This window comes from Centropristis striata, chromosome 6 (assembly GCF_030273125.1).
Source record: "Centropristis striata isolate RG_2023a ecotype Rhode Island chromosome 6, C.striata_1.0, whole genome shotgun sequence".
Lineage (NCBI taxonomy): Eukaryota > Metazoa > Chordata > Actinopteri > Perciformes > Serranidae > Centropristis > Centropristis striata.
Window position 1 is genome coordinate 34,497,346 of NC_081522.1, and position 26,674 is coordinate 34,524,019.

The 26,674-nt window shown below is 39.9% G+C and overlaps 2 protein-coding genes across 4 annotated transcripts in view; both read left to right on the plus strand.

Annotated features, from left to right (window-relative positions):
* Window positions 1–9,358, plus strand: part of LOC131973126 (plasma membrane calcium-transporting ATPase 1-like) — a 32,987-nt gene extending 23,629 nt beyond the window's left edge. The window contains exons 10-21 of the mRNA XM_059334991.1: window positions 650–892; window positions 1,298–1,539; window positions 1,620–1,854; window positions 2,057–2,236; window positions 2,355–2,442; window positions 2,679–2,785; window positions 4,011–4,202; window positions 5,082–5,295; window positions 5,475–5,686; window positions 5,770–5,877; window positions 7,106–7,294; window positions 8,740–9,358. Coding sequence (XP_059190974.1) covers window positions 650–892; window positions 1,298–1,539; window positions 1,620–1,854; window positions 2,057–2,236; window positions 2,355–2,442; window positions 2,679–2,785; window positions 4,011–4,202; window positions 5,082–5,295; window positions 5,475–5,686; window positions 5,770–5,877; window positions 7,106–7,294; window positions 8,740–9,105 — 2,376 coding nt within the window. The 3' untranslated portion in view covers window positions 9,106–9,358. The remainder of the gene's footprint in view (window positions 1–649; window positions 893–1,297; window positions 1,540–1,619; window positions 1,855–2,056; window positions 2,237–2,354; window positions 2,443–2,678; window positions 2,786–4,010; window positions 4,203–5,081; window positions 5,296–5,474; window positions 5,687–5,769; window positions 5,878–7,105; window positions 7,295–8,739) is intronic.
* Window positions 9,359–14,275: 4,917 nt separating this feature from the next.
* On the plus strand, window positions 14,276–26,229 carry gtse1 (G-2 and S-phase expressed 1). 3 transcript variants are annotated; one of them, XM_059335625.1, is made up of 12 exons: window positions 14,276–14,407; window positions 14,644–14,713; window positions 15,524–15,581; window positions 16,615–17,323; window positions 17,764–17,931; window positions 19,143–19,278; window positions 20,201–20,581; window positions 21,627–21,681; window positions 22,725–22,958; window positions 23,036–23,285; window positions 25,410–25,526; window positions 25,910–26,229. In XM_059335625.1, the coding sequence occupies exons 2-12, from the start codon at window positions 14,692–14,694 to the stop codon at window positions 25,994–25,996; spliced, it is 2,217 nt and encodes a 738-aa protein (XP_059191608.1). In that variant the 5' UTR covers window positions 14,276–14,407; window positions 14,644–14,691; the 3' UTR covers window positions 25,997–26,229. The 3 variants fall into 3 exon arrangements, with proteins under 3 accessions (XP_059191608.1, XP_059191606.1, XP_059191607.1); XM_059335623.1 differs by having other exon boundaries at window positions 14,282–14,407; window positions 25,907–26,229; XM_059335624.1 differs by having other exon boundaries at window positions 14,328–14,384; window positions 25,907–26,229.
* Window positions 26,230–26,674: the final 445 nt, after the last annotated feature.

A 26,674-nucleotide genomic window follows, 5' to 3' on the forward strand; every position in this document is an offset into this window, starting at 1 on the left:
ACAGCTTGGGTCCATTTTAACAGGAAAAAAAAAAGACATTTAATGAAACATTATTTAAATATGTAGAACAAAACTATTGTTCCCACATAGACACTAGTAATGTTTTGAAAGTTGTGTATTTAATTTAGAATTTAATTTGAATTAAATGTTCCGATGAAGGCTGTGATTTGTATAAATAATTAAAACACTATGCCAATATAGCAACTTTTGTCTTTAAGCTTTTGGTTGGGCAGTATATACCAATAATAATGGTCCCAAAAACTAGCATAGGTACCCTGAACAGTCTGTAAAGTCCTATGAGGCAAATTCTAATTTTGGGCTATACAAATAAAATTTAATCGAAAATTTTAGGTAAAAACAAGAACAACAAATTTTAGTGAAATGTTGTAATTGCAAGTGTATTCAAACCGAGCATATCTGTATGTCATATATGATATGTTGAAAATAGTTCTAATGTTATTCTAATATTATTTTTAGCCCTCAGTGGGTATACAGTTTGTAAAAAATTGTTTACTGCCTCCTGTGGTTGGAGCGGTGACACCTTAGAAAAGCACTAATGGGCCCGTTTGACACCCTCCAAACAAGCCTGGATCAAGTCATTCTGGTTTTTTTTTGGTGGTAAATTAAACACTGCTTTTTCTTTTGTCAGAAAATGATGAAGGACAACAACCTGGTCCGCCACTTGGACGCCTGTGAGACGATGGGCAACGCCACAGCTATCTGCTCCGACAAGACCGGCACACTGACTATGAACCGCATGACGGTGGTGCAGGTCTTCGTTTCAGGACACTTCTACAAAAAGTTGCCGAAACCGGACCAGATCCCTGCAAAGATCTTGGACCTGCTTGTCATGGGCATCGGTGTCAACTGCGCCTACACCACCAAGATTATGGTGAGCTGTAAAAATAGCCGTCCATTCAGGAGGCACAATGAGTTAAGCATTTGGCTGAGAGAGCAGGTTGATTTGGAGAGCTGCCACAGCGGCTCAGGCCTCATCTGATCCACTGCACAGATCAGTGCACACACATGCATGATACCAACAGTTTCAGCTTTCAGAGTTACCATGTGGTCACTTAACTGCTGTAACAAGACATGATTGTCTTTGTTGAATTAATCTGATGATAATTTTTTAGATTAATGCATTTATTTGGTTAGGGTAACGGCTTACTTTCTGAGCAAGAGAAGATTGTCCATTTGTTATTTTATTGCAGATAGTGTTATTCACTGAAAGGGATAAAAAAAAGTAAAATTTAAAAAATGTTGTGATATAACATTCTTTTCTTGTTGCTTCTTGCAGCCTCCAGAGAAGGAGGGTGGGCTGCCTCGCCAGGTGGGAAACAAGACTGAATGTGCCTTACTGGGATTCTCCCTTGACCTTCACCGAGACTACCAGGCCATCCGCAACGAAATACCAGAAGAGAAACTGTTCAAGGTCTACACCTTCAACTCTGTGAGGAAGTCCATGAGTACCGTGCTGAAGAACTATGATGGCAGCTACAGAATGTTCTGCAAAGGGGCCTCTGAGATCCTGCTCAAGAAGTAGGTGTACTTTTGCTGCAGTTCACACAGCTCTGTGCGCAGTTAGATGGTGATCACATGACTTATTCCCGTGGTTACAGGTGCTGTATGGTCCTGGAAGCCGACATGATCAGACCCTTTAAACCCAAAGACCGAAACCACCTGGTGAAAAATGTTATTGAGCCAATGGCATCAGAGGGCCTGAGGACCATCTGCCTCGCCTACAAAGACTTCCCAGCCTCTGAAGGAGAGCCTGACTGGGAAGATGAGGCCCACATTCTCACGGCCCTCACCTGCATTGCCGTGGTTGGCATTGAGGACCCTGTACGACCTGAGGTACGTCAGCCCTGTCTTTATACAGGGACACATGGAGGCAACTTAAAGTAAAAAACATAGCCAGAACTTCTCACTACTCATAAAACATTTAAAGGGAGCTCCCCTAAACAAAATGTCTCAGAGTAAGGAACTACCACTGATGCTTATTATTAGGAGAACTTAATAAAAGATTAAAAAAAATGTCTTCTGTTGTTCACATCAGGTACCAGAGGCCATCAGAAAGTGCCAGCGGGCCGGGATCACCGTCCGAATGGTGACTGGAGACAACATCAACACTGCCCGATCCATCGCCATCAAATGTGGCATCCTGCAACCCGGAGAAGACTTCCTTTGTATGGAGGGCAAAGAGTTCAACCAACGGATTCGGAATGAGGAAGGAGAGGTCAGACAAATACAGACTGGACTGCTTTAGGACACCCGAGCAAAACTCCTGATCAACTGATCAAAACTAATTTTTTGCAACTATCACTTCATATTTATGTATTTTTTTATCTGTGCAGATTGAGCAGGAGCGTATTGATAAGATTTGGCCAAAGCTGAGGGTCCTCGCCAGATCATCTCCAACGGACAAACACACCCTGGTCAAAGGTTAGACACAACTTTACCGGGTCATTAGAAAGATAGAAAGACGGGGGGCTAGAGACGTGTAAAAGAAAATTAATATGTGCAGCAAAATGTATACATGAGGTAGTTTCAAAGAGCTTTGCATACATATAAACATCAAAATGAGAAGAACAGGAAGCAGAGAGATTCAAGAAAATGTGATCAGATCCTTCTGGTCCACAAGTGTGTCTCAGCTCTGTGTCTGTCTGTTTTCATCTCAGGTATCATCGACAGCACTGTGCTGGAGCAGAGGCAGGTTGTCGCAGTAACAGGAGACGGAACAAACGACGGTCCCGCCCTCAAGAAAGCGGATGTTGGCTTCGCCATGGTAAAGATGGTCGCTGCCAACCAGCTGCTGCTTCTAGCCAACTTTGTAACATTTACAACAGAGTGATTGACAAAACAGTACATACAGTATATAAAAATTATTAACTGTTATTAACAAATGAGCTCGATCATATGAGCTGATCAGAAAAGACATTAAATTGGGCAATTATAGATGTGTAATAAAATATTCAGATATTAGACTCATTTATTTGCGACATTTTCAAGTTTGAAGAAAATTTGACAAAGCAAATGTCAAGAATAGGTGTGTTTCCACTGAGTACCTTCTGAGTACTTTTTGGAAAGCGGCTGATTGTTTTGGCTCCGCCCACTAGTTAGTTCCCCTCGGCCTCTGTTCTCAGACAGGTACTTTTGTAGCGGCTAACCAACAGAGTTTGAATGCAACAATAGACCGACACGGCAAGCAATGTTGCCATCTTAACGACTTTGTTGCTATATTTAGGACTATTCCTACCCCTCTAGCTACTCTTTTTTTAAAAAGCGACTTTTTCTGGTGTTATTGGAGACTTTGTCTGGCTTTTGGAGACTTGTTCCTACTCTTCATAAGGAGTAGCACCATCCCAAAGCACTCACAAGCGGCCCAGTCCTCCCACAGCAGTCTCTCCTAACTGCAGTCAGCAGAGCAGGAGCTGTTAACCCTTCAGCATCCGGTTTGCACCAGTCAGCAAATGAACCACGTATGCGCGAAATCGCCGCTTAGTAGCAGCTCAGAAAGTACCTACCCTAGGCAGGTACTTTCTGAGCCGCTACCTGAGCCACTAACCGGTGGAGTTTGGCGGATCCTCTCTCCCAAGCCACACCCATAGCGGCTCACTAGAGGGAAAAGTACCTAATGGAAACACGCCTATAAATACTATACTTCCCTGTCCTCTGCTGTGGCCCCACAACCTCAGACCTTCAGGTTATTCTGATGTGTTTTATGTTTCCATCATGTCTTGATCCATCATGCTTTTTAAACTTTGTAATGGCTAGCAGAAACTAACAGACAGTATATTTACACTAAAAAAAACTTGAATCACCAAGTCAAGTAGTCTGAACCCAACCCAAACCATAACATGATTTTAAAAGAATTGTTTGAATCCAGCCTGAGCAGTCGTGTCAGGTATGTGTGCTTTGTCCTGAACCCCCCTGTGGACCATTGCTGGGCTAAACCTTGACAGCCATGTATTTTATGTTTATGTTCACTGACCTACTCATTGTGTTTGCAGGGCATTGCAGGGACAGACGTGGCGAAGGAGGCGTCGGACATCATCCTGACAGACGATAACTTCAGCAGCATTGTGAAGGCTGTGATGTGGGGCAGGAATGTCTACGACAGTATCTCCAAGTTCCTGCAGTTCCAGCTCACTGTCAATGTGGTCGCCGTCATCGTGGCCTTCACCGGAGCGTGCATCACCCAGGTCAGAGTCACCTGACAGCGCTGCTAACAAACCGTAGCCGCTAACAAACCGTGGCGTAACAGTATAAAACGTGGTCCACACTGAGAATAATAACTATAACAGCAACAATGTCACCATGCAAAGTATCCTTATGAACGAAAACGTTCTGTCAACAGTGCTTAAACAAAAAGCACTTACTGCAAGCTCCAGCTGTGTCAGAGCCACAAAATTGATGTTGTTGATCCGTTACTACTGTACATTGTCAGAAACAGAAGATATATGTGTGGGCTTTTATTACCTCAATGATAAGTCTCTGTGACGACCTGTGTCCGTTTTTATTGTTCATCAGTAATCCCAACGATACTGAGTAAGGACGATTCTTTACACAATAGTTATCATCTGGTTATTGTTCTTGGTGTGGACAGTCCAACAGTCAGTGGTAACTCTGTCAGAGAAATATTGATTCATGCTTAAGTTAATCCGATCAGATCAGGCTAACAAGATTCATTTTTTTAGGCAAATTTATTTCAATTCAAAAACAGTGATGTCACCTATTACCACCCACAAATAAGAGTTTACTAACATTTGAATTCAATATTAATGACAGTCATTTGATTGTAAATAACATCAGGCCATTCTGATCATAACACTCCCACACAGTCTCGATGAAGATTAGCTCAGGTTTGGAATGTTAAACTCCAATAATTTCTTTATTGATAATAATTTACTAGTAAATTGTTATATTCACTTATTCAATCACAGGATCATTTTTTTCTGATGTAAATATTCCAATCCCAGTGTTAATTTAATCTGAAAATGTTCTGAAATGCACCTGGGGGTTCTCTGCTGAGAGACACTGACAGGAGGGGTGTGTGTGTGTGTGTGTGTGTGTGTTTCCAGGACTCTCCTCTGAAAGCTGTGCAGATGTTGTGGGTCAACCTGATCATGGACACCTTTGCTTCCCTGGCTCTCGCCACCGAGCCGCCAACTGAGTCGCTGCTGCTCAGGAACCCGTACGGTCGCACCAAGCCGCTTATTTCCCGCACCATGATGAAGAACATCCTGGGACACTGCGTTTTCCAGCTGACGATAATCTTCACCCTGCTCTTCGCTGGTCAGTGAATGCACCACAGCTTCATGGTCTGAAACAGGCTCATTTAGGAACCTCTGAGCCATGTAAAATAAAAATAAAATAAAAAATCATTAATGTGTAAAGGAATGGAATTAAAAACATGGACAGATTCAAACAGAGTTTATTTCTGCTCATTAAACTTTGATCCTGCCTCTTAACAGGTGAGAAGCTGTTTGACATTGACAGCGGCAGGAACGCTCCCCTCCACGCCCCGTCCTCCGAGCACTACACCATCGTTTTCAACACGTTTGTCCTGATGCAGATCTTTAACGAGATCAATGCCCGCAAGATACATGGCGAGAGGAACGTGTTTGAAGGTGTTTTCAACAACCCCATCTTCTGCTCCATCGTCCTGGGAACCTTCATCGTACAGGTAACCTGTAACCTGGTCAGGTTCACAGTGTGAAGTGATAAAAGATTCCCTGTATGATTCCGTGTGTCTTTTTCCTCCTGTAGTTTGTCATCGTGCAGTTTGGTGGTAAACCATTCAGCTGTGTGCCTCTGAACATCGAGCAGTGGCTGTGGTGTATTTTACTTGGTCTGGGAAGCCTCCTGTGGGGACAGGTGAGACACCTTTTTGCCTTTATTTTCATAGTTAACAGGAAATAATAGATGGGAATGACCTGCAACAAAGGTTTCTAGGTAGACCATAGACTGTATAAATAATGGACGTAGTGACTGTGACTTCACCCGTTGGTTTGTGGCCCATTGGAAGCATCGAGTTCAGCGTTACACTCATCTCCATCTTGTGTCGCCATCTTATTTTCGATACGAGAAGCAGACCATATTTGGACTGTGGAGGAGCGAGAGGGATCTGATCACTGACTACACGCCTCTCTACACCTCAACCTGACTGAGAGAAGTCGCTGCAAATTCATGTTAGCATTAATTGGAGCATTAACTGGGATGTTAGTTTTGTGCTAGCAAAGAAACAAAAACAAAATGTATGTTACTTACCTCAGAAAAATAACGAGCGACTCCTTGGAGTGTCTGTTAGTCCAACCAAACGCTGAACAAGACATTTTTTAATGAACAAAATGTTAAAGAAAAAAACGTCATTAAGTGAAAATACAGTTTGAAAGGGTCAAAGTTATGAGACCAAACCGGTAAACATTCTTTTTTATATCTATATAACGTTACACATAACTTTATTGACACGTTGTCGTGGATACGCATTGTTCTGCTTTTCTCCTGATGACGGCTTGCCTTGTTAGCCACCTGTCAATCAAAGGTAGCCATGCCCTAAATCATATGATTCTTTATCTTCTATTTTCTTCTAAATTGGACCATTATTTACACTCTTAACATCAAATTGTCTTGAAGATTTTTTAATACCAATTGAGACCGTAGTGTTGTCCAGTTGTCAAGTGAGAAGTTTTCTCATTTTCTATTGAAATGAATGGACAGAAAAGCTTTTGCAGCCACCGACAGCGGCCCCCTGCTTGAATTTTCGGTAGAATGCCGTTTAGGGTACTTCCTGGTTTGCCTCCCTGCTCAGACCCGGAGGTTGCCGCCTGAGGTAGACTTGTATTTATGACATTGTAAATACATGGACAGCATCAAACCCACATTTACCATCAGGTCATGAAGAAATTATATAATCCAGTACAAATGCTGAATAATGGTTTCAACTTATAGGTTATATGTGCAGCAGTGACTCTGAACCTGGCACTGTGCATCCTTCTTTCTCACTCCCTGTCATGCCTCTGTCACAAGGCACTGGTTTTGAACCCTTTAATGAAACTACACATTTTCAGTGTTGTCTGACTGTTTGTGTCGGTCCCACTCTTAGCTGGTGTCCAGCATCCCCACTAAATGGCTAAAGTTCCTGAAGACGGCGGGTCACGGCACGCAGCAGGAGGAGATCCCTGAGGAGGAGCTGGAGGACATAGATGACCTGGACGGGATTGACCACGCTGAGATGGAGCTGAAGAGGGGCCAGGTGCTCTGGTGCCGCGGCCTCAACCGCATCTCAACACAGGTATGGTTTAACCCTTGTGTAGTCCTCCTGTCGACTATGCACTGGTGGTCCTCAGGGGTCAAAAGGACCCCATGACACAAGACTGGTTTAAGGACATGTAGAAAAAAATGTAAAACCCGGCTGAGGAGGACAGCGAGCATGAGGTCAAGATCAAAACGTATATTTGCACATATTGTCCATTATGCATATAAAGACACAGGCACAGAGAGTCATAGACACACACACACTCAGATAAACACACACTCAGAGCAACATATCTGCTCACAAGGACGCACAAACACACACTCACAAGCACACATGCATGCGCACATAGTCAAACTTGAAAATTAGGCTCTAATTTTGTATATTTTACTAAAATTGACCAATAATAATGAAAAGATATGAAAATTATATATCAATGTGTTGGTCATGAGTTGCCTTAAAAGGTATATCAAGTCCAGCATTAAGAGAATCCTACAGCCAACCACAAAAATAATTTCAAATATTTGTTTCTAATCCAAACAAAAGTGAACATGAAGTTTTTCTTATCTTAACTCTTTCAAAATTGACAAAAATATTCTTGAAATATGACATGTGGGTCACTGACTGACGGCAGCCATATTGGATGTCTCAAGTGGAGGCCCTCTGGTGCATTCATTTCTGATTTCTAGTGGATTATCCAGGTACTGCATGTATCTGATTGTATACATCAGGTTTTTTTGAGTGGCGACCCCCAATTTAACATGCATGTTGTCCGCGACCCTCGCTCACTAAACAGAATCTCACGCGCACAGTTGAGATCGTACAAACTCAGTTGATACGATGAATTTTGGACAAATAATGAAGCAGACAACAACTAAAACATCTATTTGTCTGTGCATTTATATATATATTTGATATTTTATTGTTACCTTAAATCTAAGTCCTTTGCTAGAAGTTTAAAGGTCCATTCTGACCTCCTGAGTGTGTAACAGTCAGCTTCAAGCCAGAGACTCCTTGAAAATAGCTTGTTACTCTGGGATTTGTCAGAAAAGACACAAAATTACCCAAAAAAGAATCAAATTGACCACAAAATGACCAAAAAAAAGTACATAAAATTAAGCAAAAAAGGACTCAAATTGACCACAAAATGACAAAAAATGACAACAAAAAGACACAAAATGACCAAAAAAAAAGACACAAAATTACCAAAAAAGACTTTAAATGACCAAAAAGACTAAAACACATTAACACATGAACACTTTAACACAGTGGAGACAGAGCTGACTTCCAAAATGATTTGGCGACCCCCAGAAATCATCTCGCGACCCCAATTGCGGTCGGGACCCCTAGGTTGAGAATAGCTGATGTAGAGGTCTCAAAATCTTGTGTATAAAATATGATCCATTCGGCTTTATAGGGTTAAAAATGTCAGAATTTCCCTTTTGTATTAAGCCGTGAGCTGACTGTTTCCCCTCGTCTTTCAGTTACGTGTCGTGAAAGCCTTCAGAGACACCGTGTCCCCCTACGAAGGCGTGGAGAAACCCGAGTCCCGCAGCTCCATCCACAGCTTCCTGAGCCACCCTGAGTTCCGGCTGGAGGACTCTGTGGCTCAGATCCCCATGATCGACGAGGCCGACTGCGAGGACGAAGAGCCGACCAAACGCAACTCCGTCATGATCCCGCCACCACTGACCCTGCTGTCCACCCAGCCCCAGATCCCCGCCTCACCCAACCAGAACAACAACGCCATGGATCGCATGATCCCGATCCCTGGTCTGGTCCCGCCCAACTCAGCAGGGCTGCCACCGTGTCCGGGGAGCCCCCTGCACAGCCTGGAGACCTCACTCTGAGGCCCCAAGCTCAGACTTTGCACTTGCTTTTGTTGTGATGGTCTCTTCCTACTGTGTTTGTTACCAAAAAAAGTTCTGGTTCTTCTAAGAGAAGGAAGAAAAAACATTTTAAAAACAGACTGTTCCCTTTGTTATTCCCCTTTTTGTTTATTTTATCTTAACTCTCTCACGGTTGTTTAGGAGAAGAGCATATGTAAGTGGATCGTTTAATAATCAGATTGTAATCTGTAAATATTGATGTTGGTTTTTAGATGTAGCCGATTCTCATTTTGATCTCAATTGTTTCAGTTTGTCAGCACGCTGATGCGCTGATGTGAGCTGACGTTACAAGTTCAGGTTAGTTCTAGTTTTAGTTTTGTTACGAGTCGTTCAGCGTTAACGAGGGGGTTTATTCTTACAGAGACGTGTTTGTAGACAGTAATGTTTTAGTAAATGTATAAAATTGGATTTTATTGTAGCACTTTTGTAAAAAAAATTGTTTTAGGTTGTTGTCATTTTTAAAGATATTAAAAGTTAAGAAAACAAAACAAGGTCCAGAGCAGGAGGTTTGTGACGCAGCTTCTCATCAGACAGAAGATTTGATGCAAACACATCAACCTGCTGAAGCCCCGCCTCCGTCATGATGAAGCTATGACATCATAGATCCTTCCCGAGGGTCAGAGCTGATGGCGCTGGAAATAAAGGGATGTTGTCTGCTCTTTGGGTGCGTCCTAAAAAAGTTGATGGGAAAAAAAAGTTTGACGTTTCTCTGTCCCCTGGCAGATAAGAAACACATAATTGAGCCAGAATCACTCAGAAAAAATAGATCAGATCCTTTACTTCAGTTAAAGTACTAAAACTACTCTGCAAAAAAACCCAATTACCCTGCATTGTAAAAGGGTGTGACTATAGTCTGGAAAGTGTAGTTTAATTAGAAAATAGTAGAAGTATTTTCACTATGACTGTTGTAAATAGTGTTGCTATTGTCCTCCGAATCCATCTCTGAACATAGAACTTAGATTTTAAGGTTACATTTTGGTTCAATTATATTTTTTACTATTAAAACTATCTAGTCTTAATGTGTAAGGGTCACCAGATCACTAGTTGTATGAACACCACAGCTGTAAAACTGCCATTCACATGGAATTTTATCCAATCAACCAACTTTTTATTTATGTTTTGGTTAAATGTAACTTTCACAAGGTTTCAGGCTCAAATCATGCTCCTGATCTTTTGCCCCCATCTTTATGATAACAATCATATTTATTATTTATAACAATTTAAACAAAAATACAATACATTCAGGCATCAAAAGTATGATGTGCTAAACATTCAACATGACACAGGCTATGTGGTAAATAAATATGTCAAATAAAAAGCCTAAATAAAAGCTAAGAAAAAAATATAAAAGGAAAGGTAGGCTATTAAAACAAATTTCTTCAAAAACTTTTTGTTGCATATTCACCTCATGAGCACTTTTCTTATTGTTTATCATGGATTTATTCAGCCAGAACTTGGTTCTACAGATGTTAAACAAACAGTTTAACTGAACTTTCTGGATTCTGTTTTAAAGTGTAATATTGAAGCCTCGGCTTCCAGCTTACCTGGATGACGTGTGGTTCAGTGCTGGACTCATTTCCTCTCATTAAAGTGATCACTTTTCCATTGATGGGACAGTGGACACACCTGCGCTGGTGGTTTGTCCTCAGGTAACCACAGCCTGACAGGAAACAGCAGCTCCCCCTGGTGGGCAATCTGTGCTTCACACTGAAGACTGTTACTGTGATGTTATGTTAGATCAGGGGTGGGCAACCTGAGGCTCTGGAGCCACATGTGGGTCTTCAGGCCATTTACAGTGGCTCTCTGTGGCGGTGACAACACAATTATACAAAATGAAACAGTTATTCCTATAAGATAAGATAAGATATTCCTTTATTGATCTCCCATGGGGGAAATTCAGGTATTGCAGCAGAAAAAAAGTACAGAGTAAAAGAGATAAGATAATAAAAATGGAATAGGATAAAGATTTTTAAAAATGTTAAAGTATAAAATAAGAATACAAACAAACAACCAAGTTAAAAAACTAGAAGTGCAAACATGTTAAAGTGGCAGTGAACTGAGAACATATGTGCAATGAGTTGTGCATTTCAGTCCAGTGCAGGTTTTTAAAAAATGTTATTTACATATTAATGTTCATTTATCATTTGTGTAGGTCCAAAGCAATTTGTATTCTTGAGTTGTAAAAATGTGTCACTTATATATGACATTGAAAAATGTTTTAGCATTTTATTCAACAAGTCTACGGCCCAGCGGCTTAAACTCTAAATTTAGCCAATTTCAAGTCTAGTTTTGCGTTGCTGCTTTCTGACAAAATCATATTAATAAATGATCATCGCTATGTAATGTTAATAGGCTAATTTTGACTTAGTAGGCTGTTTTATTTTAATTTTAAGTCTGAAAATAAGGTTTATGGCTCCATTCCGACATTTTTTCTCTTTTTTTTTGCCAACAGCAGCTCTTTTGTTAGTAAAGGTTGCCGACCCCTGTGTTAGATCATCGACACCTGTCATATTCCCAGTGGTGGAAAGTAACTAAGTACATTTACTCAAATACTGTACTTAAGTACACTTTTGTGGTATTTGTACTTTACTTGAGTATTTCAATTTATGCAACTTTATTCTTCTACTCCACTACATTTTGAGGCAAATATTGTACTTTTTACTGCACTACATTTAGTTGACAGCTTTAGTTACTTTTCAAGTCAAGATTTAACATAAAAAACATGATACATTTAAAGTCATGAGACATTTTTTTAATTAAACCTAATAACAGTATATTTAGTGGTTAAAATTATCTTTACCCCATCTTTACAAAATTAAAATGCTGCTTGCATAAAATCATCAATACAAATAATCTAACAATATATTTAGAATACATAAAACAGTCTGAGTGGGTCCATTCTGCATAATGAGTACTTTTACTTTTGATACTTTAAGTACATTTTGATGCTGATACTTTTGTACTTTTACTTCAGTCAGTTTTGAATGCAGGACTTTTACTTGTAGTGGAGTCATTTCACAGTGTGGTATTAGTACTTTTACTTAAATAAAGGATCTGAATACTTTTTCCACCACTGCATATTCCAGACAATTTATTTGAATTAATTCATATAATGGATGCTTTTAACACTGGTAAATATGTAATCGTTAATGTTACCTACATTCCTAAAAGCAGTGGTGCAATGTAACTAAGTATATTTACTCAAATACTGTTCTGAAGTATAATTTTGATATATTTGTTCTTTACTTGAGTATTTTAATTTGACCACATTTAGCTGACAGCTTTGGTTACTTTTCAGGTGGAGATTTAACATGAAAAGCACTTCAAATAATTTAAAATGATCATGCATTTTATACATTAAACCACAAAACAGTATATTAGATGGTTAAAATTAACCCTACCTTGATGACCGCAAAATGCTGCTTACATGAATGCATTTAAAATAATAATCAAATAATATATTTGGAATATATAAAACAACCTGAGTGGGTCCATTGTGCATAATGATACTTTAAGTACATTTTGATGCTGATACTTTTGTACTTTTACTTCAGTAAGTTTTGAATGCAGGACTTTTACTTGTAGTGGAGTAATTTCACAGTGTGGTATTAGTACTTTTACTTAAGTAAAGGATCTAAATATTAAGTTCCACTGCTGCCTAAAAGTATATTTATGCTTTAGTTATAGAATAAATACGGTATTTTTAAAATTCTTATTCATGGCCGTTCTGAAGCTTTTTAACAGTGAATTACCTTCATCTGTTAGATATTCTTTATCAAAAACAATTTATTTTATTTTATTAGCTATTCATTTTGGGCATTTTGTACAAAAGCAAGACAAGCATATATATATTAAAGGAATCATTTATCAATTTACTATTTTTTATTTTATTTTATGTATGTATTATCTGTTCTTTGTTAATGTAAAAGATAATTTTAACTAGCCTAGACAAACTTTTTATGATATTTGTTTTAGACATTAGAAATATTTTAGACATTCTTTACAAAAACAAAAACGTTGTGTATTTAAAAAAATAATGAAGGAATGTTATATTTCATAACTAATAAAACCAACAACAACATTATTTCTATTTAAATTCCAGAAACTGCCATACATTGCTAAGACATTTCCCATTAAAATTATCTACACCAGCTGATACTCTACAGAACCCTCAGTCCTCCAGATAAATGCTTCTGAACAACTTCTGTTTATGTTTCTGTGCAACTTTGACCCATTTATTTCCAAACGGTTCACAATTTCCCTGTTTTGTTTAATTTTCTTCGAAGAACAATAACATTACAGAAAACACAACAATACAGAGAGCACTTCAAAATAGCAAGAGATAAGAAAATGTTCTTCTTTCTTATATTTAGTCTACACCATGATGAATATTAGCGAGTTGATGTCTTGATTCGCCCTAACCTTTAAAACATGAGAATAAATTATACTGAGAACACAAAAGGGTTGTTTAGAAATAAAATAAAAGCAGTTTTAGACTAATTATATAATTTCAATGTCTAAAAATCAGTGATATGTTGCTTTAAATGAATGCTTTATGAATTTATGAATTTCTTTATTTTTCATTTATTATCTGCTGTTTGTTAATGTGAAAGATAATTTTAACTAGCCTCGATAAACGTTACATTTTTTTAAGGCTAAAAATCAATGCGACTTTGCTTTAAATTAATTATATATAAATGTATTCTTATACTTTAAATATAATTAATTTATAATAATATTAAATGCATTATTATCATAGACTGTATAAAATATTATCTTCATAATTAATTAAATATTTCCGACTTTATTCTCGTAATTAATTAAATATGTACTACTTTATTCTCGTAATTAATTAAATATTTTCGACTTTATTCTCGTAATTAATTATATATTTCCGACTTCATTCTTGTAATTAATTAAATATTTTCGACTTTAATATCGTAATATTTTTTTATGTGGTCCTAATACTCGTCGTAGTTACGTGTGCTTCGTTGTCGTGGAAAATTTTTTTATTTTATTTTATTTGAATCAAACTTTGAAATCGTATTTAAAAGCATTCAAATTCAGAAACCGGATTTAACTCTAAAGCCTACAACTCCCACAATTAGGGTTACGTCTACGTCACAAACTTCCAACCAATAGGTGAGCGCGTCTGCGTCACGTGATCAGCAGCGCAGCAGATTTGAATTGTTTGTGTGTTTTCAGACAGTTTGAATCATACGAAGCAGAAAAGAAAATTTGTGAGTTTTCAGAGGAACTTGAGGTTTGTAGCTTCTTGCTTTAAGTAAACTGTGTGTATTTCCGCATCCCTGGAGCCAAACGTCATGTTTAAATTCTCAGTTTAAAACAAATATCGGTTAACCTTCAGATGTAGCTAACGTAGCATGTTAAAGTTAGAGCGTGGCGACCTGAAGTTCGTTTAAGATTACCTTTCTTCGCTGTTTTGTGAAAAAAAAATTGTGTGGGATATTGTCATTATAGTTTAATGTGCTGCTACAGGTTTGATCCGGATCAACCTGTTGCCCACAGAGAAGAACCAACAGCAGGATGGACTGTCGAGCTAACAGCGGTGAGCTAACTTTAACTGACCCCGAATCAGCATTTATACACATCTATCACCATGATCAGGGCCAGATTAACACTTTGCTGTACTCTGGTCAACAATATTCAAGGGCCCAATCATCACGACCCCAGAATCACCATAATCTGACAAAATATAGAGTAAATTACAGTAATATACCGTTAATACATCATTAACTAACTGTCATCAAGTGCATTTACATGTACAGATGTGCAAACGCTCATAGAACTACAAATGCACCACTATGTCCAAACAAAACACGTCAGCATCAGTATAATCTGGCAAAATTGACCCACTACATAGATAATTATAATAATGAATTTTATTTGGAAGGCGCCTTTCTTGGCACTCAAGGATACTGTACAAAAAGATAGAAAAAGAGAGGAAAGGAAGTGTCCTCAATTTTCACAAAAAAATAAGTAAGCAACCACTTTCAAAGCATCCAATATTTATTTAACAACACCTATTCCCAGCACACATGTATTGGATTGATAGAGGCATCACAGAGGAAGACAAGACACAAACGAAAATCAAGAATCTAGAATCAAGTAGCATTTTGGTCCTCAGCTCATTTTAAACAGAAATCACCGTCACCTCAAAATTCAGTTTTGAGCAACAGCTCTGACAGACAGTTTAACATATAAGCGAGAGATAACCAGATATTTTGCTTCTGCACACACTGCCCTGGGCCCTTTAGAGGTCGTGGGCCCCTGGGCAATTTCCCAGTTGCCCATATGGTTAATCTGGCCTTGACCATGATCGTGTGTTTTATTAACTTCATCAATTTTCTCTGAACAGATACGTTCTTTCTGACTGATGAGAAGTTTGACTTTGACGTTTCTCTGTCCCCCGCCAGGTAAGAAACACACAATTGAGCCAGAAAAAAAATATCAGATCCTTTCTTCAGTTAGTACTTAAACTAAAACTACTAAAGTAAAAATATTCTGCAAAAATTCCAAGTAAAGTTCCTGCATTGAAAATGAAATTAAATGCATTGTACAAATGTGTGACTATAGTCTGAAAAGTGTAGTTTAAGTAGCAAAAGTAGAAGTATGTTCACTATGACTGTTGTAAATAGTGTTGTTACTGTCCTCCAAATACTCTGAACATACTTTAGGTTTTAAGGTCACATTTCGGTTTAATTAAAAAAACATTTTCAACACTAACAGCTTTGCTGGGGTTAGACTATCTAGTCTTAATGTGCAAAAGTCAATAGATCTGTTGTATGTGTCTCCACATATTGTACATATTGATCTATTGTCATGTTTTCAGCCTCTCCTCTCTGCTCTGTGTAAACAAATTTTCAGTGAAGATTGTAAAACTTCAGAAAATAATGACACTTTCACAATGTGTCAAAACTCTAATTCTATCAAAAATAACAAGGAAAAGTGGCAAACCCTTGCATCTAAGAAGCTGGAAAGGTGTTTTTATGAAAAATGACTTGGACAAATAGCAAAATATAGTTGGCATTCATTTTCAATCGGTTAATCATTTGAGTCTTTAGTAAATGTTCAAGTGAAAGTGCCTGAAGTTCTCTAATACAGCTCTCTGTATTGAAATAGGGCTGGGCGATATGTCGATATAACAAATATATTGATATTTTTAAATGTGATATGGATTTAGACCATATCGCATATATCAATATAGTTAAAAAAATGTTTCTTTCTTTATATATAAATGCTGCCCCTACAAGGGTTTGTCATATTTAGTTCTTTTGTCATGTTCGTTATTCTTTTCTCATATAAATATATTTATTTCAGAAGTATATAGATATTTAGCCTTAGTATATCGGAATATGACTTTTGCTCCATATCGCCCAGCCCTATATTGAAATCACTACTACTGTACTGTGAGCAGTTTGTTCCTATCTGTGACGTGTTTCTCTGCAGCTCCAATGGAGATGAAGACGAGGTGTTTGTGGGTCCGGTCAGCCATAAGGAGAGGTGCGTCTCTGTGAACGTGGTGTCTCAGCTGGAGGATGTTGGCGGCGGCGGCGGCGGGGAGCGGGCGAGCTGGAGTCCGCTCAGCGCCGATCAGCTGGAGGCTGTGTGTCAGGAAGCCCACAGACTAGCAGTGCAGTGCAGTGAGTCGAACCAGCCACACGGCGAGGAAGACAAGACCGCCGACGCCACAACGGACCGGGATGAGTTCATCCAGGACGCCGAGGCCAAACTGGGCGTGATCGATCAGACCCCCAGAGCGCTGAGCCCCATCAAACGGCAGACCTTCTGCGTGCAGGACAGTCCCATGAAGCAGCTGCCGCCTGCCGTCCAGCGCCGCCTGCTGACGGGAGGCAGCTCCAACACGGCTCCACCCTCCCGCCCCGCCGCCGCGGCTTATTCCACCCGAGCAGCTTCATCCATCCGCCCCGCCGCCGCCACCTCCAGACTCAGCACCTCCAGACTCAGCACCTCTAGACTCAGCACCTCCAGCCCCGTGGCGGGGGTCCGGCCTCAGCCCAGGACGGGGCTGCGAGGGAGAACCACACTCGGCGTGGGCGTTGCCGTCGTGCTGCCGAGCAAACCGACCGCCCCGACGGCTTCCTGTTCAGCCAGCAAGAGCAGAGTGGAGAAGACCAGACTGCAGCCGCCGAGCAAGGTTGGAGAAAAGTTTCTGTTCTTTACTTTTCAATTCACAGGTGAAACAGTGGGTCAGTGACAGCAGATCTCCTCCACTGCAAGATCCCACCAACCTCTGACCTTACAGAAACTAGTTTAACCCTCTAGAGCAGTGATTCCCAACAGGGGGGGCTGAAGATCCACAGGGGGTCACGAAGCCCTCTTGATTTTAAGGGATGTAATAAATCCGATGTGTTAAATATAGATGAGTCAGTATTTAATTAAACTACTAAAATGGCTACATTAAACGTTTATTCATTTATTTATGTAGAAAAATCACTATAGAAAAGTTTGAAAATAAAGGCTATATCGCGAGAATAAGGACATGTGTAACATCCCTCCTGCAGTATACACAGGTAACCTCACCTGGTGGTAACCTCCTAACCCTAACCCGGTCTTTTTTTTTTCTTCTCGTCTCAGGCGGTGGGGGCTTGGAGGCGGAGCCCGTCCTCTCGCACCTCCAGCAGGGCGGAGTCCTGGGAGGATCTGCTCTCTGACTCAGCGAGCGTGGCGTCTGACGTCAGCGACTCCTCCCTCAACTCCAACTCCAGCCTGCTGGGGAAACGCTCGCTGCCTCCACCCACCACGGTAACACACCTGTTCACACCTGATTCGGGTTAATTTATCGCTTAGGAAAGGCGGAAAAAACTACTTATATTTGTGCACGTTTGGCCATCAAAAGGGATCATTTTTCTGGTCAAACAGCTCCACCTGTTGGTCTGTGGCAGTCAGTGCAGCCAATCAACCTCAGGGCAGGTTGAGCACATTTTAAGCGCTTTTCATTCTTCATTTGTTAATAGTTTTGGCTGTGTTCATACATTTGGCAGAAATTTTGGTAAGATTGTGTGTTTTTATTTGCTCATCTTTTTTCCAGCTCAGCTCCTGCAGTAAGGCTAAAATACACTGTACAAACAATAGTTACACTCTTTAGGTTGAGCCCGTAAAATGCACCATTGAAACCCATTCAAAATGCAATTTTTCATCTCACGTTCAAGCATAATACATGCATTTTATCTTCTAACCATCTATCTTGGTGTCAATCTGGGCTTTGGCCTTGGAATTTATCATTTTTATTACTTTCCACCAGATTGCGTCATTTTGACCATATCGCATGATCCATACACACAAGCATGTACTGCTTCAAATAAATCTAAACATGGATCATCTTGAATCAAAGATGAATCCATCTAGAGAGACATGGCAAACAAAACAAAGAGTTATTTACACAGCTGAGTTTGCAGCCAGGTCTATAAAAATGGTGTCATCATGACAGAAACCTGGCATATTCAATAATCAATTGGTGTTTGATATCAATAATTAGGTCAGATGTAGGTGGGGAAATCACTACAATGAAAGCAGAATATGATAAAGTATAATATTTTTTATAGCTTGATTTTAGGAGCGCATTTTAGGAGCTAAGCAGTACAAGTGTGAGTATTTGACACAGCACAAAACATAATAATGCAACAAAATCAGTGCTAATCATTGACAATCTTTTTTTTTTTTACTTTGCATGTAGTATATTGAAAGTAATTCACATTTTCTGTTATTTTCATCCAAAAACATGATGATATTATGACCAAAACATGGCATTTAAAGGGTTAAAATATTTAAAAATCAATTAGTATTTGATATCAATAATTAGGTCAGGTGTAGGGAGAAAAATAAGTACAATGAAAGTAGAATATAATAATGTAAAATCTATATTTATTTAAAGCTTGCTTTTTAGGAGCACATTTTATGCGCTAAGCAGTACAAGTTTGCATAAAATTTGAACCTATGGTGTTTTTCTCCGTCAGAGTGCTGTGAGGAACCTGTCGGCTGTGAAAGGTCCGCCCCTTGCGAAGAGGAGGGTGACGGAGAGGAAGAACACGTCCTCATCCTCGTCCTCCGTGTCCAGTTTCAACTCCAGTATATCCCTGTCCCCCGCTAAAGGTAAGCTAACTGCTAAATCATAGACTGTATATAAATAAATAGAGGTCCAGGACATGCCATATATATTTTATGCAGTCACCTGCTGACTAAAATGAACCAGCTTCCTCCTCTTCCTCATCCGATCAGAACGTGCAGCCTCACAGGTGTCATGTCCAGGGTTCATACGGGTGCTTGAAATCCTTGAAAATGCTTGAATTTAAATGTTGTATTTTCATGGTTTAAAAAGTGCTTGGATTTTGGATAAAGTGCTTGTAAATGCTTGAAATTGTTACTGTATTTCTCTTGCAATCTGACTATATCCATCTATAGCCTGTAGATCATGGGTCTCAAACTTGCGGTCTGCGGGCCAATTGCGGCCCTCGTGACGATATTTTCTGGCCCCCACCTTGATATGAAAGTTTAATGTGAGTTTTATATGAATGGCACTTTACCGTGCTGTGTGTGGAAGGTCCCTTTTAATTACTTTTTTCAGTCATTTTGTGTCTTTTTTTAAAATAATTTAGTGTCTTTTTTTTTGTAATTTTGTGTCATTTTTTAAAGTAATTTAGTGTTATTTCAGTCATTTTGTCTTTTTTTTTTTTGTAATTTTGTGTCTTTTTTTTGGTCATTTTGATACTGCCTCCAATGGCCACCAGGTAATTTGAGTTTGATACCCCTGCTATAGATAATCACATGTTCAATGTAAAAATAATAAGTAGCCTATCTGAAATGAAGACCGTTCCTCCTAAAAGTGTAATACCATCGCTGTTGGTATGGTTCAGTGAAATCTCCCCCTTTTAGTATGTAAGTACTCATCTAAAACATGCAACTTACAACAGGTGTAAGATACTGAAAAAGCTTGAAAATTTACCTTGAAAGTCTTTGAAAAATGCTTGAATTTGACCACTGCTAAAGTGTACAAACCCTGCGTGTCTCCTCGCAGGTAAACTGAACTCCTCTCTGAGTGTGAGCGGCCCCACCGGCCCCAGCAGCATCAGCAGACCGGCCAGTAACAGCAGGCTGCGCCGCTCCACCGTCTCCGCCGCCGCAGAGCCGGCACCCTCCGCCGCCGCCGGCCGCCGCTCGCTGTCCTCCCAGGCCAGGAAGCTGTCGGAGGTCAAAACCGCCAAGTGCACACCGCTGAAGAGAGCGGAGGCCACGCCCCACCAGGTGACGCCCGCACAGAGGACTTTGGAGAGGACCGCCTCCGTCCCCGCTCCTGCCTCGGCCCGGCCGCAGAGCGGACTGAAACCCAAGTCCAGACCAGAGGCCCTGGTCCTACCGACACCCAGTGGAGGGGTCCGGGGAGTCAGCCAAGGGGACGGTACGTTCATCTGTCATCACATATATCTGTTTCATCCTGGAGTTTATGTATAAAACTGTCATGACTCCATTCGAATCGATACAGCATAGTATCGCGATATTTTGTGTAGCAATATTATATCGATTCATGCCAAGGCAGTAGCGGGCTCACTTTTTAGGAATATACTGGAGAAACTAGAACAGGGATGGGCAGCTTAAATGCTGCAGGGGGCCACAATTTTTCATGGACACTACCACAGGGCCACATATAGGACCGTTCACTTAACCAGATATGATGAAACTGCCATTTTAAATATGTTTACAGTGCAGTAACTTAACATATTTCATGCTCAAATGCATGTATAAAAGTATAAATAGGAATACAAAATGTTTGAAGCAAATAAAAAATAACCACTTACTGTGATTTCTTTTCTTCAGTGCAAGAACAGCAGACCAACATTAATTGCAAGAAGTAATTTTGTGCATTTTTACACTGCACTTTTAAGATTTCATGCTCAAATGCATGTAGTTGTACTGAGGGCCACTTCAAGTGAGGGTGCGGGTCGTATGTGGCCTCCGGGCCTCCAGTTGCCCATCCCTGAACTTGAAGATATAATGAATCTATAGGCACCATGTGTCAGGATATCGTGTCGGGAAGTATCGTGATAAAAACCGTATTGTGGAGCTGATACGCTGATTCACACCTACCGTTTTGACTCTTGTCAGACCACATTGTGGATATTTTAATATTTCTTTCACATTCAAGAGTCAATTTTTGTAAGAATTAACAGTTAACTGCTCTTTGAATGGGCGAACTTGCATCATAATCCTATTGTATCACCATATCAGTGGCATAAATTCGTCTTAAAATTACAATGATATCTTTTATCGTGACAGGCCTACTACTAACTTGTCTGTGCTGTTTGGACACGTTGCACCAAATCAAATGCTGTCAACTGTGCCACTTTTCTCCATCAGTGTGTCTCTGTGGTGAATTGGTAGGTCTGTCGGTCTGTCTGTCTGTCTGTCTGTCTCTCACTTTGTCTGTCTTTGTGTTTCACCTCCAGACGCCTCAAAGATGTTGAAGCCGAAGAGGCTGATGTCAGTGAGCAGCGTGGACAGGTAGATTAAATCACACTCCATCACTCCGCCAGCTCTGAAAAACACGTAGTCTGCTGTTGTTCATGTATGTTTTTTCTCTTAATATTTTAGCCATTTCTGATTCCAATTGATCAACTACAAGTCAAGTTATTGTTTGTTGTTCCTACAACTGGGATAAGCAACAAGACTTTTGTCAGGGACTGTATGTGTCTATTCATCCATAGGAATAAAAGTGTGTGCTGGCTTCATGTTTAACCCTTTATCGGGCGAAAAACTATATTTGGTAACTTCAGTGGATATCAAAACAGGGTCCCCATGTCTCTCTGTTTGGTCGTAGAACCACATGGATTTTTCTTCCAGCTAATCAGCAAAGATCAGCCTACGTCACAGGCGGTGACATCTGACATTTGACCAATCAGTATGATATTAATAAAGTTTTGGGGGGGAAAATCTGCAAGAAACAGTCGTACAAAGAGTTATTCTTCAATCAATGACTTGTACGAGGAGAACTTGACTATGACGGCATATTAGGGCATATTAAGTATGAATAAAAATACAAACTGGGGGGGTAATATTTTGAGAAAAAAGTTGCAAATTTACTAGATTAAAGTGGCACACCTATAAGAAAAAAAATTTGCACATTTACGAGAAGAAAGTGGGGGGAAAAGCAACTTTTTTCTCGCAGATTCACCACTTTAAATCTCATAAATCTGCAACTTTTTTCTCGTAGATTCTCAAAATATTACCCCCCTCCCCAGGGTCCGTATGTTTTTTTTTGTTTTTTTTTTACACATTCTGGCAGTATGTAATATCCTCCAATATTCTCTAGGGTTAAAATTTGGAATTTGCAAGTATTTCAATGAGTGTCCTATTAAGGGTTAAGAATGAGAATGATGAATTAAGGCGGGTCTGCTGCACTATTAAAAGTGGTATTTTACATTTGATGGACTTATTAATAAATTAGACCTACTCCAACATGGTTCAAGTGTATCAGACGATATCTCATATTGCTCCCGATCACTTCAGAAACATCTTGATTTAACTGCTCCCTCTCCTGCTTACAGTCTCCCTCAGAAGCCGTCCCCTGCTGCTCCTCTGACTCCCTCTGCTGGCGGCTGCAGGTCGCTGCAGGTGAAGGCCCGCCGTCCCTCCGCCCTGCCCACTCCGGTGAGGCGCAGGATGTCCGCCATCCCCGTCGCCACGCCCACCAACCAGAGTCGGCCCGCCAGACCTCCACCCACCCCTGACTGCGACCCCGCCTCCTGCTCCGCCTCGGCCAAAAGGGAAAGAAGCTACAGGTAAACTGCTGTCGGCCAATAGGGAAACTCACTTTTAGAGGGCGTTTTATCATTGTGTTATTGTTGTTTCTCTGCAGCCCTTCACCTGCAGACACACAGGAGGCGGAGCCTGTGAATCCCCCCGACATCCAGCCCTTCTGTCTGGAGGAGGAGGAGGAGGAGGAAAAGAAGGAGGAGGAGCCTCCTGCTGCCCCGCCCTCCAGCCCCCCACAGCCTGACCAATCAGAGAGCACGGAGCCTGAAGCATTGAGTCAGAGCCAACCAGAGCCCAACAAGAACCTGATCGAACTGGAAACTACTGAGGAGAGCAACAGCAAGACACAAGAGGTCAGAGGTCACACACACACACACACACACACACACATTATTGTACTTCTATCTTTGTGAGGGCCCTCATTGGAATAGTGCGTTCCCTTGCAAGGTTATAATAGTTTTGATTTTTTTTTTTCTATTCTATTTTCAAATTTTTCATTAGTTTTAGTTTTAATTGGGTTGTGATTTTTTGTTTTCAAATTCAGTTATTTCTAATTAGTTTTTAGAGTGAGTTTGCTAGTTTTAGGTTTTTTTTAAAAATGCTATAGTTTGTTTAGTTTTTATTAGTTTTAGTGTTAGTTTTAGTTTTTTGTAATGGGCTATGTGTTGGGTGGGAGATTACAAGAGGTCACAGTAAATTTTGCTTTTATTTCCTTTGCCTCATCCATCTTCATTATGTATGAAAAAAGTTGACAAAGACGAAAACGAAGGACATCTTCACCATGATTTTAGTTAGTTTTAGTCAGTTTTGTAATTACAAAATACACTTTTAGTTAATTATCATTTTTCAAACATAAACCTAATTGTAACCTTTAACCCTTGAAACAAAGTCTAAAATCTCAAAAAAGCCTTTAAAGAAATGAGGACTGGCCGAAATGTCCTCACTTTTCAAAAATGCCCTCACTCTGTTGGTTTAAAAACGTATTCTGGTCCTCACTATGTAGGAGGTACAAGAACACACACACACACACACACACACACACAAACACACACACCATTTAGAAGGTACTGACAGTGTGTTACCTGCAGTAGATGATGCCCTGCACGTTCCCTGCAACAAAACATATTTTAACCACCTAAAAATGTATGTCTACGTTATATTTAGAATATGTCCACAGATTTTTGTTGCTATTGTTATATTTGAATAATTATAACAAGGCAGGTAGTTGATGTGTTTTGCTCCACTGTAGCTTTCCTCTTTCTCACAGGCCTGAGACAGAACAGTTTGTGTTCCCACAGACGCAAGATATAACTACAAGCTGCATCTAAGCATGTTTAGGCTTTATAACTGATAGATATGCGCCTGTAAGAACAACGCACACACACACACACACACACACACATCGTGAACCTAACAGATATATTAAAAAAATAAATAAATAAAACTCTTATTCTTTTCTCTTCTTTTCTTCTTTAACATATAGCACTCCTTTAGCGATGACAGTTAGCTCTTAAAGTTATGTACTTACTCGATTCCTGTGGTCTATGTCTAGTACCATCAGGTTGAATGCACTTATTGTAAGTCGCTTTGGACAAAAGTGTCTGCTAAATGACATGTAATGTAATATAATGTAACTGTTGTTATTGACAACTGGCCAACAGAACTCTGTTTCGTGTACGTCCAGTTTCTGTACAGGCAGGAAGCCCAAGAAGAATTAAATGTGAATTATTACAGAATCACCGGGGCTCACGTCAGTCTGAGTCCAGCGCTGCATAACTTCACCTGTGACCTAATTAAAGCCCGCATTGAGCCTTGTCTTTTTTCCTCCGGTTGTGTTTACTCTTGGGCTTCCAATCTACGAACCTGTGAGACCTTTACAGTATCTACAGCCGTGTCATTTGGCACTACATTTAGGGGCCAATTTTAAAAAAAACAAGAAAAAGAAACCATTAATTCAAGTCCTGACGACATGTGATTTGGTATCTTTTTATTTTATTTTTTATTCCTTGCTTTTACTTTCTCTGTTTAGCTGTGTTAATGCCCAACCAAATATGATTGATAAAGGTTTATCTTAATTCAACTTCAACTCAACTTTGACATTATTTTCCCAAAGGAACAGTAAAAAATACAAAAAACTAATTTCCACACCACAAATAAGAGTGTAGCTAACCTGTAGCTAAAAAAACAAGCTAAAAACACTATAAACAGAAAATTAAATAATGCATGTTAAGTTAAGTTCTGTACAGAGCTGTAAGAAATTAAATGGAAATAAATAAATAAATATTCAATCCAGGCTGATCCAAGATATCTAAGAAGGATACACGAGAAAGCAAGCAAGTTAATGAAGTACATTAAGCGTCTCACTGGCCACGGGGATAAAAGAAGCTTTGGCACACCTTGTTCTTGTTCTGGGCGTTCCATAATGGCAGCCAGATGTTATCTCAGAAGCTCACAGATCTTCTCCATGTTCTCCTCAGGTTCTCCTGTTGGATCTTCCAGCTCCGACGCTGCAGCCTCAAGAGAAACTGCTCATCGACTTGACCAACACCCCCAACCTGATCCGGACCAGCAGCAAGACCAGCACCAGCACTCAGGTAAGATGTGACGTTCTTCCTTCAGATGATACGAGTCTGTTATTATACAATAATAATAATATTTTAAACAATAGCCGTCGTCCAACCTGCATCAAACAGGCTCCCTGAACTTTATACCTTTTAAAAAAAGAATTATCTTAATTTACCAATTATTATTTATATGTTTTTAGGGGAGTATAACAAAGAAATGTATTATAGATTATCTGCACATTTTAAATTATTTTAACCCTTTGAACTCCCCTCAGCTGGCTGGTTTGAACAGTATTTCTTTTTTTTTTAAATCACAAAAAATACACACATCACAATGATCAGAATTTGGGTCTTAAAACATCTTTAAAATAACATGTTTCCTGTTTGTTTTTGTTGTTTTTTTTTTGCAGCAGCTGATCGACCTGAGCTCTCCGCTCATCAAATGGAGTCCAGAAGACAAGAGGGAGAACAACGCTCCGCTCATCAACCTGTCCTTCTGATCCAGATCCTCCTCCAGATCTGGATCTGATGGTCTCTGTGGGAAAAACTGGACTCAGCAGGTTCTTAAGTTAACAACAGAGTTTTTATCAGTAAAATCTTAACTGAAGCGTTTTAAATGATGAAAATATTCAAGGTGGCTGAAGGGTTTTTTTTGCACCTGATGATGTACTTTTATTTGTGTCCGTCTTGCTGCTCTTATTGATGTCTGAATAAATGTTGTGAATGTCACTAATGTCAATGTTCCTGTGTGTGTTCAGATGTGATATTTCTACACATAGTTTATAAAAATGTTTCTGTGCTCATTCAAGACCAGACTAAAATATGCCCCCAGTGTAAATGATACATGATCCGCTTTCATAGTGCTGTTTAATGCCGGGACATTTACGGCTCTGTGACGTCTCGCCTCCACAATGAACGTGCCAGAAGCAGGATGACGGGATCAAGTGATCCCACCAATTTTCTGCCTCCAGAGGTAGTCACAGAGGAGGAACATTGGTGGGAATGTTGGAAGCGGGACCACTGTGAACGAGACATCCTGGCAAGGCCGAATATTTGACATCGTGTGTGACGTCTAACACACCTCCCACTTGGTCCGACAGTCATCGAATCATGTTCAGCAGCTGCACAAAAACTGCGGCCGCCGTCGCTAACTGTGCACAACGTCCTCTGCTTTTTGT

Excerpts from the sequence above, each read along its gene's own strand:
- gtse1 (XM_059335623.1), top strand. The coding sequence starts at position 14,692 with ATGGACTGTCGAGCTAACAGCG. Across the intron at positions 20,582-21,626 it reads GGGAGTCAGCCAAGGGGACG|ACGCCTCAAAGATGTTGAAG; the intron begins GTACGTTCATCT and ends TTTCACCTCCAG. Across the intron at positions 25,527-25,906 it reads AGACCAGCACCAGCACTCAG|CAGCTGATCGACCTGAGCTC; the intron begins GTAAGATGTGAC and ends TTTTTTTTGCAG.